Raw genomic sequence first — 20,363 nt, 5'->3', positions numbered from 1 at the left:
GAGTGTGAGAGAGAGAGTGTGTGAGAGTGAGTGAGAGAGTGTGAGTGTGAGAGGGAGAGAGTGAGGGTGAGTGAGAGAGTGTGTGAGAGTGAGTGAGAGAGAGTGTGTGTGAGAGAGTGAGTGAGTGTGAGTGAGAGAGAGTGTGTGAGAGTGAGTGAGAGAGAGTGAGTGTGAGAGAGAGAGAGTGAGGGTGAGTGAGAGTGTGTGAGAGAGAGAGAGAGTGAGTGTGAGTGAGAGAGAGTGTGTGAGAGTGAGTGAGAGAGAGTGAGTGTGAGAGAGAGAGAGTGAGGGTGAGTGAGAGAGTGTGTGAGAGTGAGTGAGAGAGAGTGAGTGTGAGAGGGAGAGAGTGAGGGTGAGTGAGAGAGTGTGTGAGAGTGAGTGAGAGAGAGTGAGTGTGCATTTTGCTCAGACAGAGATCGTTTCTTTCCTTAAATCCCCAACATTTATTTTGAAATTCAGTTTATTTTTTGCCAAACCTCACTTTTCCGAAATGTTCCCATTAGCCACTTGTGTGAGGATAATGTGCAAATGTGGTGCCCCACGCAAAGCGTTTGGACAAGCCTGGTATTTTCAGTGCCTATCACGTCTAAAACGTCACGCCACCATTTCTTATCAGTGGTCATTATTGCCAAAGATATCAATTATAAAAGGGATCGTTTTTACCAATTTAACGGTTATTTTGAGCAAAATTAGGTCTTCAACCAGCTGTTCACACTCACTAAGGTCTGACTACCTTGATACCAACATCTCAGTCTATTATCATCATATGGATCAAATTCAGCTGACACTTTATCACATCGAGCAGGTGGAATGTGTCAGCACTAACCTCCCGGTAAAGATTGTCGACTCTGTTCCTTCTACAGCAATCTTTCAAATGCTTACTCACCCTTGGCCAGAAGGAATGCAGAACTGAGATTAGATTGAAAAAGGGGAAAGTCTGTACCTGCAGAGAACGGCATGAAACTTTCACTATTTTTGAAGGATCCATTTTCATCAAGGAAATGGTTGGGGTTAAATGATTCTGGGACCTGCCATTGCCCGCTCCCTTTCAAAACAGAGGAAAGTACGGGAATCACAAGCGTGCCCTAAAAATAAAATCAGCGCAAGTTCAGAGAAGGAAGCAAACAGAATTTTACATCAGTAACAACCTGCAGTCTTTAACAATACAGAAACATAGTCGGTATAAATGCTGAGAGAGATCTGCCTTGGTGATTTAGCAGAAGTGCCCCTCGATTTTGATCAACAGGAAGCAACATTTGATCACACATTTGATCCCTGAGCTTGACCGAGTTACTCGGTCTCAATTGAAGTGAGAGTCATAGATCACAGAATTTACAGTGCAGAAGGAGTCCTTTCAGCCCATCGGTCTGCACTAGCCCTTAGAAAGAGCACCGTACCTAGGCTCACTCCCCCCGCAATATCCCCGTAACCCCACCTAACCTGCACATCTTTGGACTGTGGGAGGAAACCCACGCAGTCAGGGGGAGAAGGTGCAGACTCCGCACAGACAGGGACCCAAATTAAACCCAGGTCCCAGGCGCTGTGAGGCAGCAGTGCTAACCACTGTGCCACCCTAGAGTGTCATCAATTATATTTGAAATCTGCCTGACTATTGTTTGTTAATTTACTTTCTTTATTGAGAGACTTCAAGGCAAGGGGCTGGATTCTCTGCACCGCGGCGCCAGAATCGCGACCGGCGCGGGGGCGGAGAATCCATTTTCCCACACAGAATCAGGACTGCCGCCAGTTCCCCAAGGCTCTGAAAAGCGGCGCACTCATGCCGCCTGGGACCTACCTGGGACCATTGATGGAGGCCCGCTCCACCATTCTCGGGAGGTCAACGTCGGGTGCGCGGCCGAGTGGGGGGTTTATTTTCAGGGTCCAGCTCCACGGTCTGAGTCTGCCATGGAGGACGGCGCTGCCGCCGCGGGAAGCCACCCCCGTGCGCACGTGCGGCCTCCGACCCGGAGGTGCGGGGGCCTGTATCTGCAGCAAAAGCTGCAAGGTCTGCGCCGGGTCCCTGCCAACCCCCTGCAGGGCTGGGAATTCGTGTCCGTTTCATGCCAGTTTTTCTGGTGTGAAGCTGCACAGTTTTGACGCCAGTGTGGGGACATAGTCCCAATAAGGGAGAATCCAGCCCAAGCGCTTTAACGTTTGTACTCTGGCCGGAATGTGGCGACTAGGGGCTCTCCACAGTAACTTCATTGCAGTGTCAATGCAAGCCTACTTGTGACAATAAAGATTATTATTATAATTGCACCGATAACTCCATGGTGTTGAACAATGGGAAGTTACAACATCCTCCCAGGGTACCCCCGCTCTGTGCAAAGTTTGAGTCAGTTGGTCAGACAATCGAAACAGGACGATGTTGACTCAAGCCCTGTTCTAGAGTGTGGTTTCAGCCTAGTCTGTACTGACATCCGAGTGTACGAGTGAGAAGCAGAATTTAAAACAAAACCAAATGTCCCTGTTGCTTTGCTTGAAAGAGCCTGTGGTGCTGCTCAGAGTTGGGCCTGGTGCCCAGAGTCATTTACAAGGCTGTTCGGCCCATCGAGTCTGTGTCCTGGTCAAGATTCTTCCTTCAACCCCAAAACAGACAAACTGATCATTCAGCTCATTGTGTGTTTTATGAGATAGTACCGACACAGAGCAATAGCCACCTGTCCTTCAATAGTTCTAGTCTCAAAATTTCAAAAGTAATTTCTCATTTTTTAAAAAACAGTTCCATAGGATGTGGGCTACTCTGGCTGGGCCAACATTTGATGCCCGTTCCTAATTGCCCTGGAACTGGGTGGCTTGCTGGGCCTTTTCAGAGGTCAACCACATTGCTGTGGGTCTGTAGTCACATGTCGGCCAGACCGGGTAAGGACGGCAGATTTCCTTCCCTAAAGGCGACATTAGTGAACCAGATGGGTTTTTACAACAATCAATTATAGTTTGATATCCTGAAGGGCAGCACGGTGATGCAGTGGTTAGCACTGCGACCTCACGGCGCCGAGGTCCCAGGTTCGATCCCGGCCCTGGGTCACTGTCCGTGTGGAGTTTGCACATTCTCCCCGTGTCTGCGTGGGTCTCACCCCCACAACCCCAAAGATGTGCAGGTTAGGTGGATTGGCCGCGCTAAATTGCCCCTTCATTGGAAAAAAATGAATTGCGTACTCTAAATTTATTTTTTAGAGATGTTATACAAATTTAGACCATTATAACAGGTTTGATTCTGACCTTAGGGATCAGATATCCTCGGAATTCTATATCGTTGGATGCCATGTGTGGGAGCTTCATGGGGACTAGGTCAATAAATCGTTGGACCTCGTGTATAACGGCATCTGTGTAAGGCATTTTTGCTCGATCTTCAACAGCAGGACATCGACAGGATCCAACCACCTCTTCAATTTCTCGATGGATTTTCTCTGTGGGGGGGTGGCAATTTTACAATTATTTTAAATTGTACTTTGTTTCCAGGCACCGCTCAACTCCCATCTTCTAACACAACTCTAACATAATTAGCAATTGTGGTAGTCACCACTTGTGGTATATTATATGTATTACGGCACTGCCCGTATATTAAGGGTATAGTGGTGAATCCCTGCCTGCTGGCTCCGCCCAGCAGGCGGAGTATAAAAGTGTGTGCTCTCCGGCGCTACAGCCATTCTGGTTCCAGCTACAGGAGGCACAACATCTTGTTCAATAAAGCCTCGATTGTTCCATCATTCCCGTCTTGTGGTAATTGACGCTGCATCAGCAATATTGCACCATTTGACTGTCAGTTCATAAGACATTCTTATCCAATCACAAGACCTTGGAGAAATTAGGGGCGAGATTCTCCGACCCCCCGCCGGGTCGGAGAATCGCCGGGGGCTGGTGTGTATCCCGCCCCCGCCAGTTGCCGAAGTCTCCGGCAGCGGATATTCGGCGGGGGCGGGAATCGCGCCGCGCCGGTTGGCGGGCCCCCTCGCGCGATTCTCCGGCCCGGATGGGCCGAGGTCCCGCCGTTAAAATGCCTGTCCCGCCGGCGTAAATTAAACCACCTACCTTACCGGTGGGACAAGGCGGCGCGGGCAGGGTCCGGGGTCCTGGGGAGGTGTGGGGCGATCTGGCCCCGGGGGGTGCCCCCACAGTGGCCTGGCCCGCGATCGGGGCCCACCGATCCGCGGGTGGGCCTGTGCCGTAGGGGCACTCTTTCCCTTCCGCCTCCGCCCCGGTCTCCACCATGGCGGAGGCAGAAGAGACTCCCTCCAATGCGCATGCGCGGGAATGCCGTCAGCGGCCGCTGACGCTCCCGCGCATGCGCCGCCCGGAGATGTCATTTCTGCGCCAGCTGGCGGGGCACCAAAGGCCTTTTCCGCCAGCTGGCGGGGCGGAAATTCGTCCGGCGCCGACCTAGCCCCTTCAGGTAGGGGCTCGGCCCCCAAAGATGCGGAGCATTCCGCACCTTTGGGGCGGCGCGATGCCTGTCTGATTTGCGCCATTTTGGGCGCCGGTCGGCGGACATCGTGCCGTTTCCGGAGAATTTCGCCCTACATGTTTTTTCTCTGAGAAGAACCATTGCCCTTCGTCCAAGATTCGACACACCAAGTTTGGGTTGTAACGTCCATAAGGAGAGGAAAGATTAAGGAGGGTGAATATTTTATACTGATTTGAGCTGCTGGCAAAGAGTAGGGAGTACTGAGATGAGTCTTCAGTAGAAAGGTGTTTAAAATGGAAGTTTTCATAGGAATTAGGAGAAGTCAGCAATTAACCCCTTGAGCCTGCTCCACCATTCAATCAGGTCCTGGCTGATCTCTTCCTGGTGTCAAATCCACCTCCCCACCTGTTCCCCATATCCCTTTAACCTGTTTTAAAATCAGAAATATATCTATCTCCTTCTTGAAACCATTTAATGATTTGCACTCCACCGCACTATGGGCCAGTGAGTTCCACAAATTCACCACCCTCTGCGAGAAGTAGTTCCTCCTCATCTCAGTTCTAAATCTACCACCTCTGAACCTATATCCGTGACCACTCGTTCTACGTTGCCCCACAAGAGGAACATTTTGTCTACGTTTACTTTATCAATCCCTTTTAGTATTTTATATACCTCAATCAGATCCCCTCTCATCCTTCTAAACTCCAGCGAGTATCAGCCCAAACTTTTTAATCTCTCCTCATCCGTCAACCCTTTCATCCCCGGAATCAATCTGGTGACCCTCCTCTGAACTGCCTCCAATGTCCCCACATCCTTCCTCAAATAAGGAGACCCAAACTGGACACAATACTCCAGATGTGGTCTCGCCAACACCCTGTACAATTGCAACAACACTTCTCTACTTTTATACTCCAGTCCTTTTGCAATAAACGCTAACATTCCATTTGCCTTTTTAATGACATGTACCTGCGTACCGACTTTCTGTGATTCATGAACAAAGACACCCAGATCCCTCTACCCTGACGCATTTTGAATCTGCTTTCCTTACCTCACATTATCCACATTAAACTCCATCTGCCAAATTTTGGCCCATCATTCATGTGTGTGTGTGTGGGGGGGGCAATGGATAGACCAACATTTTTTGCTCATTCCCAGTTGCCCTTGAAAAGATTGCAATCCCTGTGATGAAGGTGCTTGTTGTATTATGTAGGATATCCAGGATTTGGACTGAGTGACAATGCAGGAACAGCGCTACACGTCCAAGTCACAGTGGTGCGTGCCTTAATGGGGGCCTTAACGGTGGTGATGTTCCCATGTACTCGCTGCCCTTCAAAGTAACAGAGGGCCTGCGTTTGGAAGGTGCTGTCGAAGATGCCTTGGTGAGTATCCTACGGATGCAAGTTAGAGGGAATGAGAAAGGAAAGTGCTGGAGTGGGGTTGGTTTGAAAGGTGAGAGAGGCACAACCACTTTAATTAGAACCATAGAATTATTACAGCACAGATGGAGGCCATTCAGCCCATCGTACCCATGCCAGCCCTCAGGTACTTATCCAATTCTCTTTTAAAGCCTCATTTTAATCTGCCTCCACCACACTCACAGGCAGTGCAGTCCAGATCATAACTATTTGATGCATGAAAGACGTTTTCCCGAATTTTGTCCTTGGTCCTTTTGCCAGTCACCTTAACTCAGTATTCACCGGTTCTCAATCCTATTTCAAAAGTAACGCTTTCTCTCCATCTACTCTCCCCATAGCCACCGTCATTTTGAATATTTCTCCCAAATCTCTTCTTCATCTTCCTTTCTCTTCAGCTTCTCCAATCTATCTATACACCTAAAATCCCGCATCCCCGGAGCCATTCGTGTAAATCATTTCTTCACCCTCTCTAAACCCTTCACATTTTTCCTAAAGAGTGGCACACAGCAATGGATCCAGTTGAGGTTGAACCAATGCTTCATAAAGGTTCATCATAACCCCATTGCTTTTGTACACTAACCCCCTAGTTATAAAACTCAGGATCCCTTATGCTTTATTAACCAATTACTTAATCTGCCCTGCCTTCTTCAATGATTTATGTGCAGAAAACCCAGGTCTCTTTGATTCTGCACCCCTTTTAAAACTGTACCTTTTATTTTCATAGAATCCCTACAGTGCAGAAGGAGGCCATTCAGCCCATCGAGTCTGCACTGGCACTCTGGAAGAGCAACCCATCTAGGCCCACCCCCCCCCCCCCCGCCCTATCCCCGTTACCTCACCTAACCTTTGGATCCGAAGGGGCAATTTAGCACGGCCAATCCACCTAACGTGTACATCTTTGGACTGCGAGAGGAAACCGGAGCATCCGGAGGAAACCCACGCAGACATGAGGAGAACGTGCAAACTCCACACAGACAGTCACCCGAGGCTGGAATAGCACCCGGGTCCCTGGCGGCGTGAGGCAGCAGTGCTAACCACTGTGCCACCGTGCCATCCATTTTCTATTGCCTTTTCTCATTCTTGCTGCCAAAATGAATCACTTTCCGCTTCTCAGCATTAGCTTTCATCTGCCACTTGTTCATCCATTCCTCCAGCCTGTCTATGTCCTCATGAGGTTTATCACAATCCTTCTCATAGTTCATAGTACTTCCGAATGTTGTATCATCTGCAAATTTTGAAATTGTGTACAAATATAGGTCACTAATGTGTGTCAAGAAAATCACTGATTCCGGGAGAACTGGCCCATGGGGAACCCACTACATATCATCCTTTTGGGAAGTCCAGGTATATCACATCAACCAGATTCCCCTCATCAACCCTCTCTATTACCTCATCAAAAACTCAATCAAGTTAGTTAAATATGATTTGCCTTTTTTTTTTAATCCTTATGGGCTTTCCTTAATTAATCCACATTTTTCCAAATTTGTCCCAAATTTGGTCCCAAATTCACTGTTTTTAAAAGTTTTTACACCACTGAGATGGAATCGACAGATGCTGTCCAGGTTTGTGAGGGAGCAGCGACCAAATTCTCCACAGGTTTAGGAGCAGGATTCTAGTTGGAGTGAACTTTTTAAAAGTTATAAGTTTCGAAGGAAAGGAGTGTTTGGCAGCAAAGACCAAGCAGAGTTTCCTGCTTCAACAATGGAGAGGTTTCCATCTGAAGTGAGGCCAAGATACAGCACAAAAGCTGGCCCTGAGCTAGCGATCTCGGTCAGAGTGGGGTGAGAAATGGGACGGGATTGCTGCCACCGTGAAATCCACGGGCGGGGGTGCGCTGGTGGCGATGCGGAGGATCCCGCTGACGGAGAATCCAGCCCATGGTTCCTGTGGCTGGCGCGCCGTAGAGGCAGAGCATATGGAGAGTTACTCAGCAACCAGGTATGCCTCACCTGGTACCAAAGCTGCAGCCTCTGAAATGGGAACATATTCCATTCTTCAACACGAAGGTCCATTGTGCACCATTGCTGATGTACATCCAGTTACTCCGAGTGATGATGATGCTTACCCTGAATATGCGGATACTTGGCCAGGATTTGGAGGCACCATAGCATTGTTGAGCTTGTTGCTTCAGTTCCGGCCTGAAACAAATTCAGCACCGTCATCAACAAGTTCTTGTCATTGAATTCTGAGTCAGGCTTGTGTTTCTCCTGAAACAAAACAAATTAATCTACCTTTAAAACATGAGCGTTCTTGGGCGAGATTCTCTGTCGTGCCAGCCCCGTTTTCCGACGCACCCTCGCCGGCAGCGGGATGCTCCGTTCCGGCAGCTGGTCAATGGAATTTCCCATTGTGGCCCTCCCCCACGTCGTCGGGAAACCTGCTTCCTGAGGAGCGGAGCATCCCGCCCATGGAGAATCCCGCAGTTTGCGTCGTACATAAATCTGTTTACCACACCAATTCCCAAATGTTTTTGTTCATTCAGAGATAACTTCAACGCCGTGCTGCTTGAATTACCAGATCAGTTCTGGAACAATCACTTGTTTTCAAGGGAGGGGGTACAAAATTTGAAATGTATGGTTATATAAAAGAAATGACTCCCAATACCTCATCCATCTTAATGAGAAAGCTGTCAATATAATCCCTGGAGAAATCCTGCTGGAAACTTTCTTTGTGACTCTGAATACTCTTATTCAAAAAGTTACTCAAATCTGCAAAATTTTGGAAGATCTTCTTGTGAGGTCCAGGCAAAAGATCCATGAGATTCGGGAAGTTATTGTATATCTGCAAAGCAAATCATAATTTAATTAATGAAGGAGTGCTTCTAGCCAGGTGGTGTCAATAGGTTAGTGTAAATCAGGTGTAACACTGCATCAGTCCCATCTCCTGATCCAGTGCTGACCACAGGCCAGGAGAGATGTAGACTATCAGCTCATCTCAGCTGGGCAAAGCAAGTGACTTGAGTTTCCCACTGGGGAAGCTTTTGGAGAAGGCAGTGGTGTAATGATATTGTCACTGGACTAGTAATCCCGAGACCCAGGGAAATGCTCTGGGGACCTGGGTTCGAATCCCAGTAGGGCTGATGGTGAAATTTGAATTCAATAAAAATCTGGAATTAAAATTCTAAAGGTGACCGGGAAACCATTGTCAATTGTCATAAAAATCCATCTGGTTCACTAATGTCCTTTAGGGAAGGAAATCTGCCGTCTTACCCGGTCTGGCCCACTTGTGACTCCAGACCCACAGCAATGGGGTTGACTCTTAAATGCCCTCAGGGATGGTCAATAAATGCTGACCCAGCCAGCAACTCCCACATCCCATGAACAAATTTTTAAAAAGTCCAGTTATTAGTCTAGTAAGTCTACACTGCACTCCATCCAAGGCAAATACATTCTTCCGAAAGTATGGTGGCCAGAACTACTGACAGTGCCATGGGAGTGTCGCGGTCTGACCAGAGCTTTGAGTAACTACTATATCGCTACTATCTACCTGCATTGCAGTTGGCTAGATGTAAAGGTCAGCATTCCATTAGCCTTTTGATTTCTGTCTTGTATCTATCCTTAACATTTGAGTGATTTATGTGCATAGTTTCAGTAACGCTATGATCTTAAATCTAAAGAGGTACCTGCATCCAGGGGCCACTTACGATTCGGCCATTTTCTGCAATCATCTCCAGGAAAGTGAGAAACTTTTTATCTTCATATTCAAACCGGTCTCCAAAGACAATGGAACAGATGATATTTGATGCTGCACATTTCAGCTGGTAGTTTGGGTTAAATGGGCTCTCTGATACCAGAGAAAAAGATCAGTTAGAACGGTACACAAGCAATGCCAGAGGCAGACAAATGTTTCATAGACATTACAAATCAGACATTTCTGTTCCAAGTGTCAATTAGCTTTTTGTGGGAGCTTCCCATCCCGAGATCTTTAAGCTTAGACACATTACTCTGCCTCTGCCAAAGTCTATAGATTGTAAATGCCGTCACTGAAAGTTGCGGCACTCCACCCGAGCCTAAAAACTTACAAAAGTCCTGTTTATTCCTATTCTTTGTTTTCTATCCATTCATGTCTCTAGCCTATCATTCATTGCTAGTTTATGACATGTCTTCTACTGTGAAGACAAACATAAGATATTTGTTCAATGTGTCTGCCATTTCCTCAATCCCTGTGATAATTTCTCCTGTCCCTAAGGAATTAACATTTAATTTAGATACCCTCCTTTTTATATATGTATAAGAGCCCTTATAACGTTTGCTACATTCCTGGCTAAGTTGCTCTCATATTACAATTTTTCAACCTTTTGTGGTCCTTTACTGACATCTAAAATATTCTCAATCCTCAGACTTACTACTGTTCTAACATCATAAATCTCTTCTTTTAATCTAATACTATCCTTAACCTTAGTAAAACCATGGTTGGTTGGGAGTTTTTCAACGGAATTATTCAACATTTTAAATTGTTTCTTTAAATGTTTCCCACCCTTTATTTACTGTATACCAATGTTTTTTTAAATTCAAATCTACCATGGACAGCTCTTCCCTCTTACCGATGTAATTTGCTTTGTTTCAGTTTAACATTGTGGTTTGCAATTGGAGTACATCATTTGCAAATTTAATACGGAATGCAATTGTACTATGATCACCAGTACAGCCTCATAGTAAAAGTGGATCTTTTACTATGAGATTACTAATTTAACCCTCATTGCACAATACTAGATCCAAAATAGCTTTATTCCTAGTTGGCTCTGCAATGTATTGTTCCAGGAAATTGTCAACAGCATTGTACAGATTCATTTTCGTACCATCTTTGCCAACGCGACTTGTCCATTCCATATAAAGAAAGATTCCCTGCAACTTTTAAATTGCCTTTGTTACAAGCTCTAATCATTTCTTGGTTAATGCTTTGTCCAATGTTATATCTATGTTAGGGGGCCTATGAACTACTCCCACCCGCATTTCCTGTTGCCGATATAACGATCTACTTGGCATCTCCGTCGGCCAGTTACAAAATCTGCCAAGTCGAAAGCTGAAATAACGTAACTGACGAACGTGCTGCCTGTCAAATGAGCAAGTGCCTCCACTTTACCCTCATCTGCTTGTGTACTAATGAGTTGTGGAATGTCACTCTCCCGCCTGTGCTTGTCCCTCACACTATAGGCTGACAGATACTCAAATAGACATTACAATGTGGATCAAACACAATGAGGACATTGAAAGATTGACAACAAAAGCTGGCCTTGCCAATCACATCCCGGGATAGGAAATAATGAACCCTGCTCCCTTCCCATAGTTGTTGAGGTTTTTTTTCCATTTTTTAAAATAAATTGAGAGTACCCAATTTCTTTTTTCCAACTAAGGGGCAATTTAGCTCGGCCAATCCACCTACCCTGCACACCTTTGGGTTGTAGGGGTGAAACCCACGCAGACACGAGGAGGATGTGCAAACTCCACACGGACAGTGATCCAGGGCCGGGATTTGAACGCGGGTCCTCAGCGCCGTAGTCCCAGTGCTAACCACTGCACCACGTGCCACCCTCCTCTCCCATAATTAACGGTACTTTGCAATATAGCTCTCTCTGATTCAGATACGGGGGCAAAATGTGAAAAGACTGGAGATAAATGATATTGCCAATTCAGCGTTTGGCCACCCAATCTCTGGCCACTCAATGCGGTTAACCTTTCCCAAGTCCTTCAACCTTTCCTTGTCGGGTTGTAGATGTGAAGCATAAACAGCAGAAGCTCTGATAAATCACCACATCATCTCCGAACCATCTGACTGGTGGTGGTTTAACCTGAGGGTCACCACACTTCAGGCGAGGGGCAAGATTGGGAAGATGGGGCCTTCATGAATAACCTCAGCCGGTGCAGGAATCGAACTCGCGCTGCTGGCCTCGCTCTGCATCATGAACCAGCCGTCCAGCCCACTGAGCTAGACCGTCCCTGAACGTGTAGGCATTAGATTGCTGAGCTTCCGAGTTTCAGATAAATTCTCCATTAGGGAAACCAAAGTCATCAAGTCAGACCTCACTTTGCATCCATTCGGCACTGCTATTCTTCCCACTCTTCCCTGGAAGTCATCCCTGCCCAACCCTGGTTTGCTGCATGAGAAAGACATTGAAAAGAACGCTCGAATACTATAATCAGAAACCTTTTTTATTTCTGAATTCCGCAACCAGGAACTGGGCTTCTTCCTGGATCCGCTCTTCGATGCCTTTCTTCCCCATTCCAAAATTCCTCAAGGTGCTGAGGGAGAATCTCCTCAGCTGTTTCCATCTCTCCCCGCTGCTGGCGATGACTCCTGCAAGAGACACATGCAAGTGAATGGAAATTAGCCGTGATTGAATTTTCAATCAGCTGTGGGCAAGGTGGATTGAACATTTTGTCTCCCCTTTTCCATAGCTGCCAAGGGTACCTCAATGATATGACCATTCTCCTTTTCTTTTGGTTCACACATGTGGGTGGCTGTCTAGGGCAGCATTGATTGGACATCCCTAATGGCCCTGGAGAAAGTGGCAGGGAATCACCTTCTCAATGCTGCAGTCCAGCTCCAGGGCTATTCCATGTAAGCTGTCTTACAACACCAGGTGAAAGTCCAACAGGTTTGTTTCAAACACTAGCTTTCGGAGCGTAGCTCCTTCCTCGGGTGAATGAAGAGGTCTGTTCCAGAAACATATATATAGACAGATTCAAAGATGCGAGACAATGCTTTGAATGCGAGCATTTGCAGGTAATTAATGCTTTACAGATCCAGAGAGAGGGGTAACCCCAGGTTAAAGAGGTGTGAATTGTCTGAAGCCAGGACAGTTGGACTGTTCTCACCCCAGTCCAACGCCGGCATCTCCACATCATGGCTATTCCAGGTTGGACAATGCAAATACTATAAATGCTGGAAATATGAATGCTCAGCACGTCTGGCAGCATCCGTGGAGAGAGAATTAGCATTTCAGGACTGTGGCCCTTTACTAGAACTTGGGAAAGTTGGAAATGTGACAGGTTTTGGGCGAACAAAAGGGCAGAAGAACAATAGGGGCCGTTTGTGATGGGGGAAAAGGAAAGATGAAAGTTTCATGGTGTAAAGTCAAAGCAGGTGGTAATAGGACAAATAAAGAATGTGTATAAGGGAGATTTGAATAGCTTTATCCAGAATAGCTGCTGTCCAGGTGCAAGGAAATGGTGAAGCGAGAAAGGTAAGGGACAGGGGGAGGCTGACACAGCTTAGCTCACCAAGCCAGTTCCACCATTCAATATGACCATGTCTGATCTCGGGCTCAAGAGGCTGATGGGCTGAAGCCCCACTCCCCTCACACACCATCCCAGCCAACAAGATGGTAGAAGGAGAATGGCACCGTGGTTCACCGACGTGGGACTGGAGACACAGCTGGACGCCATGGAGGAAAGGTGGGCCGCCCTGTACCCCAGGATGGGGAGGTGGTTGTCACTCACCGCCGTGCCCCGGGCCTGAACACAGGTGGGTGACGCCGTAAACGCCGTGGGCAACACCACCAGGACCGACCAGCAAGGCAGAAGGAAACTGCATGGCCTCCTCAAGGCGGCCAGAGTGAGTAGGCAGCACCGTGCCCCTGGCACCAACCCATGACCCACACACCCGTAACCGTGCATTTTCTGTCTCTCCCGCCAGGAGAAGTCAGCCCACAATCACCGTGAGAGGGAAAAGACCGGAGAGTGGACCACCGGACCTGCGACCCCTCACCGCAGAAGAGCAGCGGGCACTGGACCTAACCGGTGGGCCTGGGGAGAAGGCAGTCATCGGGGCAGAGGTTGGCATCGAGCGAGCAAGTGAGACACTGTTGAGTTGCGGTTCCTCATGGCACGTGTGTCACCACCCCCCTCCACCACCACCACCCGCGCACCCTCCCCTCCTCCACCACCACCCCCAAACCCGCCCACAGTATTTGTGCAATGCCCCTGATAATTTCTCTTCTGCTTCTAAGAGACCAATGTTTGCTTTAGCTACTCTCTTCCTTTTATATACTTGCAAAAGTTCTTAAAATCTGATTTTATATTTCTGGCTAGTTTACTCTCATTCAATTTTTTTTCCCTTTTCATCATCATTTTGGGTGCCCTCTGCTTGTTTTTAAAACAGTTCCAAACCTCAGACTTTCTGGGTTTTTTGCAACGTTGTTTCTTCTTTTTTTTAATTTTCCCAATTAAGGGGCAATTTAGCGTGACCAATCCACCTACTCTGGGTTGTGGGGGTGAGACCCACGCAGACACGGGGAGAATGTGCAAACCCCACACAGACAGTGACCCGGGGCCGGGATCGAACCTGAGTCCCCAGCGGTGTGAGGCAGCAGTGCTAACCACTGCACCCACCGTGCCGCCTTGTAAGTCTCTTCTTTTAATCGAATACTATCCTAAAATTCCTGAGTGGGCCATGCAAGGGTCCTTCTTTCTGAGTTTTTGTTCTTCAATGTAATCTAATTTTATTGAATATTTTCAATTGCTTCTTTATATGTTTCCCAATGTGCATTTACCTCTATACCATTCAATCCATTTACCAAATTAATCTTAAGCGAGTTCCACCCCCCCCCAACCAATATATTTTGAATTGGCTTTGTTTAAGTTTAATATTTCTGCCTGGGATTACAATATGTAACTCTCAAGAGGGAAACAAAAATAAACACAAAAAACTGGGGTGAAAGGATATGATCGAATATTGTTGGGCTCAACATTGAATTCAGAAGTTTACAAATGCCCAGACGAAAGAAGGGGGCAGCTCCTCGAGCTTGTGCAAGTTTGTGTGTTGAAGGTCCACTCAAGGTTTCCACCTTGAGCTACTTTCACATTTCAGTCCAGCACATTGTCAGAGGTATGGGGCGGGATTCACTGCGCCGAAGTCGTGATCGTCGCAGAGGCGTTGATGGCGAAATCGGGCGTGACGCCACTCCCATGATTCCCAGGTCCCCGGAGAATCGCCGCGAATCGCCGCGGTCTATGCAGCGCGGGGAGGGGGCGAATGACAGAGGCTCCCGCGGCGATTCTCCGAGGACAACTGGCCGAGTTCCCGATGCCGTGGTTCTAACCACATTTTGCCTGTCGGGTAAGGGGGGGGGCCTCATGGACGGCCCGCCAAGCGATCGGGCGGCACGGGTCCGTGGGTGCGCGCGATCTTGGGGGGGGGGGGGGGGGGGGGGCCTACATTCCTGGTGCCACTCCATGGGCTGAGTCTGCCATGTCCCATGGGACAGCCGCCGCCGTGCGCATGTGCGGACTGCTGACCGGACGTACAGGGCCCCATATCCACAGCCAGAGCCGCGGGAAGCACCCCGGAGCCCTGCTGGCCCCTGCAAATTGGAGAAACGCCCGCGTTTTGACGCTGGCGTGGGGCCATAGCCCAATTATTGGAGAATCCCACCCATTGTCTTGGAAAGGAAGAGAGGTTAACTCAAGGTTCCAGCTCCTCGGTTGGGTAGCTATTCTTTTCTAAAAGAGCAGGGAGCTCCCGGTGTGCCAGGGCAACAACCTCAGAAACAGGTTGACAATTTTTCACTGATAAAGTATAAAATTGGCAGCATCTTGTGAGGCAATGGGGCAAAAGATTGGATTTGCCAGTTCAGCTTCAGTTGATAACAGACCCCCTCTGAGAAGAAGACTGCGGGTTTGATTCCCATAGCAGAATTTCAGCGGATAGTGGGCAGCACGGTGCAGTGCATGGAGGACACGGTGGCGCAGTGGTTAGCACTGCTGCCTCACGGCACCGAGTTCCCAGGTTCGATCCCGGCTCTGGGTCACTGTTCGTGTGGAGTTTGCACATTCTCCCCGTGATTGCATGGGTTTCACCCCCACAACCCAAAGATGTGCAGGGTAGGTGGATTGGCCACACTAAATTGCCCCTTAATTGGAAAAAAAATGAATTGGCTATTCTTATATTTTTTTAAGAATTTCAGCGTAAAGGCTGCACTGACAGGTGCTAACCTTGGGTGAGGTTCTAAACCCAGGCTCGTCTGTAAAATAACCCACAGAATTTTTTGAAGAAGTACAGCGGAGTTCTATTGGTGTCCTGGCCAAAATTGACCCATTCGCCGCCACTAAAAGCAATTTATTAATCATTCATGGAATACAATGTTGACAAACGTGAGGTTATCCATTTTGGTAGGAATAACAGCAAAAGGGATTATTATTTAAATGATAAAATATTAAAACATGCTGCTGTGCAGAGAGACCTGGGTGTGCTAGTGCATGAGTCGCAAAAAGTTGGTTTACAGGTGCAACAGGTGATTAAGAAGGCAAATGGAATTTTGTCCTTCATTGCTCGAGGGATGGAGTTTAAGACTAGGGATGTTATGCTGCAATTGTATAAGGTGTTAGTGAGGCCACACCTGGAGTATTGTGTTCAGTTTTGGTCTCCTTACTTGAGAAAGGACGTACTGGCACTGGAGGGTGTGCAGAGGCGATTCACTAGGTTAATCCCAGAGCTGAAAGGGTTGGATTACAAGGAAAGGTTGAGTAGACTGGGACTGTACTCGTTGGAATTTAGAAGAATGCGGGGGGGATCTTATTGAAACATATAAAATTATGAAGGGAATAGATAGGATAGATGCGGGCAGGTTGTTTCCACAGGCGGGTGAAAGCAGAACTAGGGGGCATAGCCTCAAAATAAGAGGAAGTAGATTTAGGACTGAGTTTAGGAGGAACTTCTTCACCCAAAGGGTTGTGAATCTCTGGAATTCCTTGCCCAGTGAAGCAGTAGAGGCTCCTTCATGAAATGTTTTTAAGATAAAGATAGATAGTTTTTTGAAGAATAAGGAAATAAAGGGTTATGGTGTTCGGGCCGGAAAGTGGAGCTGAGTCCACAAAAGATCAGCCATGATCTCATTGAATGGTGGAGCAGGCTCGAGGGGCCAGATGGCCGACTCCTGCTCCTAGTTCTTATGTTCTTATGTCCCTGCTCGTTGGCTGCATAATTGCAGCAAATATTGTTCCAAAGTATTTCATTGACCAAAACGAGCTTTGGGATGTCATGAGAATGCATAAGGAAGGTGCTTTGCAAAATAAAATATTATATTCCTATGATGAGCTAAAAGTAGAATGTCGAATGAGGTCATTTTGTTCCTCACTTTCTTTTACATTTAAGGTAGTGTCAGCGTTAGCATTGTCATTAAATGGACGAGGAAAAAGTCAGAAAATATTTTAAAAGCAAGGATATGTAAATATGTAGGGAAAGGTCAGGGAAGCACGTAATTCCAATTGGCGGAAACTCAGTGAGCCATAAGGTCTCTTCCAATCATGTACATTGTTGGATTCGAAATCAGTGGGGGGGAGGGGGGGGCCAATCCAGGGCCGGGGGGGCACATGCGGCCTATCACGGTTCTGAGTGCGGCCCCCGCGAGACGTTTTGTTGGCCGTCGCCCACGCGCAGGGTCACCACATTCCGCTGATTCCCACCCGTGTCGTTTTTTTCCTGCCGTATGGTGATTCGTCGGTAAAGCGAGGGCGAGTGAAGTGAGGGGCAAGTGAAGCGAGGGGGGCGAGTGGAGCGAGGGGGGCGAGTGAAGCGAGGGGGGCGTGCTGATTGCTCACAACATTGACTGTGAGAGCCGTGCGCTCCCTCTGTGTTCAAAGTGCAAATATTTATTTTGTTTTTACCATTTGAAGTTGATGACAGTTCTATTAATATATAAATGATTGAGCATTTTCCACAACTCGTTATGGTATATTCAACAAAATTATTCTTGGGTCGTAGTTAGTTAACATGCCTAATTTCAATCTTGCTGCCCACTCGCTGGCCCATCGCTGATCTAAATTCTCAAATCTTACAAGGACAAAAGGTGTGGCAGTAATTTGAATCGAGTAAAAAGAGTTCTCACCATAGCCTTTGGATATTTTTTGGAGAAGCGGGATGAGATACCTGCTGTCAAAGTTGTGCGCTCGCTCAACCAACGCTTCCTTTATAATCTCAAAGCCACACAGCACCACCGCAGGGTATGTACCAAACCAGATGGTGAATATGGGACCATGTTGCTCGCTCAGCTGTGAAGACATGTTAGATAAGTAGCAACTGTTTTTTAAAAAGTACTGCACCCTGGGCAACATCAAAACTGGCACCATTGTATTAATGGATGAAGTAGGCACAGCAAGGCCTACTCACTCAGCAAACAGAGTCAACTTAAACAGTTACTGCAGGAAACAGTCTGCAGTGTCTATTCAGAAACCAGGTGGGGCACCCGACATCGATCCAGGCAATTGACAACGGCCAACCCAGCCCTATCGACTCTGTAAAGCCATCCTTGCTAACATCTGGGGGCATGTGCCAAAGTTGGGAGAGCTGTCTCACAGACTAGTTCAGCAACACCCTGACAGTCACTCACAGAATCATACCTTACTGACAACGTCCCAGACACTGCTATCACCATTCCTGATTATGTCCTGTCTCACCGGTAGGACAGACCGCAGAGATGGTGGCACAGTGGTATATAGTCGGGAGGGAGTTGCCCTGGGAGTCCTCAACATTGACTCTGGACCCCATGAAGTCTCATGGCTTCCGGTTTAACATGGGCCAGGAAACCTCCTGTTGATTACCACATACCGGGCACCATCAGCTGATGAATCAATTCTCCTCCATGTTGAACAGCACTTGGAGGAAGCACTGAGGGTAGCAAGGGTGCAGAATCTTCTCTAGGTGGGGTCTTCATTGTCCATCACCAAGAGGGGCTCAGTAGCACCATTATTGACTGAGTACGGAAGGGCATAGCTGATAGGCTGGGTCTGCAGGAGGTGGTGAGGGAACCAACAAGAGGGAAAAATAGAATTGACCTCATCCTCACTAATCTGCCTGCTGCAGGTGCATCTGTCCATGACAGTATCGGTAGAAGTGACCACAGCAGTCCTTGTGGAGACAAAGTCATCTTCACATTGAGGATACCCTCCATCGTGTTGTGTGGCACTATCACCGTGCTAAATCAGATAGACTTTGAACAGATCGAATAACTCAAGACTGGGCATCCATGAGGCGCTGTGGGCAATCAGCAGCAGAATTATACTCAACCCCAATCTGTAACCGCATAGCCCGGCGTATCCCCCACTCTCCCATTCCCACCCAGCCAGGGGATCAACCCTGGTTCAATGAAAAATGAGGTGTCAACCTGGTGAGGCTACATCATAAAGCTACTTGCATGCCAAACAACAAAGAGAAAGTATTAGACAGAGCTAAGCGATCCCATCACCAACAGATCAGATCTAAGCTCTGCAGTCCTGCCACATCCAGCTGTGAATGGTGGTGGACAATTAAACAACTCACTGGAGGAGGAGGCTCCACAAATATCCCCATCCTCCATGATGGAGGAGCCCAGCACATCTGTGAAAAAGACAAGGCTGAAGCACCCGCAATAATCTTCAGCCAGAAGTGCCGAGTGGATGAACGATCTCGGTCTCCTCCGGAGGTCCCTGGCATCACAGATGTCAGACTTCAGCCAATTTGGTTCACTCTATGTGATAGCAAGAAACAGCTGAAGGCACTGGATATTGCAAAGACTATGGGCCCTGACAATATTCCAGCAATAGTACTGAAGACTTGAGCTCCAGAACTTGCCGTACCCCTCGCCAAGCTGTTCCAGTACAGCCACAACACTGGCATCTACCCGGCAATGTGGAAAATTGCCCAGGTGTGTCCTGTACACAAGAAACAGGACAAATGCAACCCAGCCAATTACCGCCCTATCCGTCTACTCTCCATCATCAGCAAATTGGTGGGCGGAGTCATCAACAGCGCTATCAAACGGCACTTGCTCAGCAATAACCTGCTCACGGACGCTCAGTTTGGGTTCCGCCAGGGTCACTCAGCTCCTGACCTCATTACAGACTTGGTTCAAACATGGACAAAAGAGCTGAATGCCAGAGGCAAGGTGAGTGACTGCCCTTGACATTAAGGCAGCATTGACCGAGTGCGGCATCAAGGAGCCCTCGCTAAACTGGAGTCAATGGGAATCAGGGAAAACTCTCCACTGGTTATAGTCGCGCCACACAAGTGCCAGGCAATGACCATCTTCAATATAAAGAGAATCTAAGGACATTCCCTTGACATTCAATGGCATTACCATCACTGAATCCCGCACAATCAACATCCTGAGGTATACCATTGATCAGAAACTGAACTGGACTAGCCATATAAAAACTGTGGCTGCAAGAGCAGGTCAGTGGCTAGGGATCCTACGGAGAGAACTCACCTCCTGACCCCCCCCCCCCCCCCACCACCCCCAAAAGCCAGTCCACCATCTATAAGGCACAAGGAGTGCGATGGAATTCTCTCCACTTGCCTGGATGGGTGCAGCTCCAACAACACTCAAGAAGCTCGACACCATCCAGGACAAAGCAGTCCGCTTGATTGCTCCCCCTTCCACAAACATTCACTCCCTCCACCATCTTCATACAGTGGCAGCCTTGTGTACCATCTACAAGCAGCACTTTCCAAACCCACGATCACTACCATCTAGAAGGACAAGGGCAGCAGATACCCGGGAACCCCATCACCGGGAAGTCCCCTCCAAGTCACTCACCATCCTGACTTGGAAATATATCGGCGGTTCCTTC

General features: G+C 47.9%; 1 protein-coding gene across 1 annotated transcript; it reads right to left on the bottom strand.

Annotated features, from left to right (window-relative positions):
* Nucleotides 1-878: 878 nt before the first annotated feature.
* On the bottom strand, nt 879-19,972 carry LOC140402232 (cytochrome P450 2C18-like). The gene is made up of 7 exons (XM_072489860.1): nt 17,645-19,972; nt 11,965-12,114; nt 9,443-9,603; nt 8,425-8,601; nt 7,886-8,027; nt 3,223-3,410; nt 879-1,085 (listed from the first exon to the last, which is right to left on the bottom strand). The coding sequence occupies exons 1-7, from the start codon at nt 17,883-17,885 to the stop codon at nt 879-881; spliced, it is 1,266 nt and encodes a 421-aa protein (XP_072345961.1). The 5' UTR covers nt 17,886-19,972.
* Between the last annotated feature and the right edge of the window lie 391 nt (nt 19,973-20,363).

The sequence above is a fragment of the Scyliorhinus torazame genome, chromosome 25, assembly GCF_047496885.1.
Source record: "Scyliorhinus torazame isolate Kashiwa2021f chromosome 25, sScyTor2.1, whole genome shotgun sequence".
In the NCBI taxonomy this organism is placed as follows: domain Eukaryota; kingdom Metazoa; phylum Chordata; class Chondrichthyes; order Carcharhiniformes; family Scyliorhinidae; genus Scyliorhinus; species Scyliorhinus torazame.
This window is presented reverse-complemented; position numbering and strand designations above follow the sequence as displayed.

Bases quoted from the DNA above. Each gene is read 5' to 3' on its own strand.
- LOC140402232 (XM_072489860.1), bottom strand. From the start codon at position 17,885: ATGGTGCCAGTTTTGATGTTGCCCAGGGTGCAGTACTTTTTAAAAAAC. The intron at 8,602-9,442 runs GTACCTCTTTAG...TTTGCTTTGCAG, and splicing joins TAAGTGGCCCCTGGATGCAG to ATATACAATAACTTCCCGAA. The intron at 3,411-7,885 runs GTAAGCATCATC...ACCCCCCCACAG, and splicing joins CAAGTATCCGCATATTCAGG to AGAAAATCCATCGAGAAATT.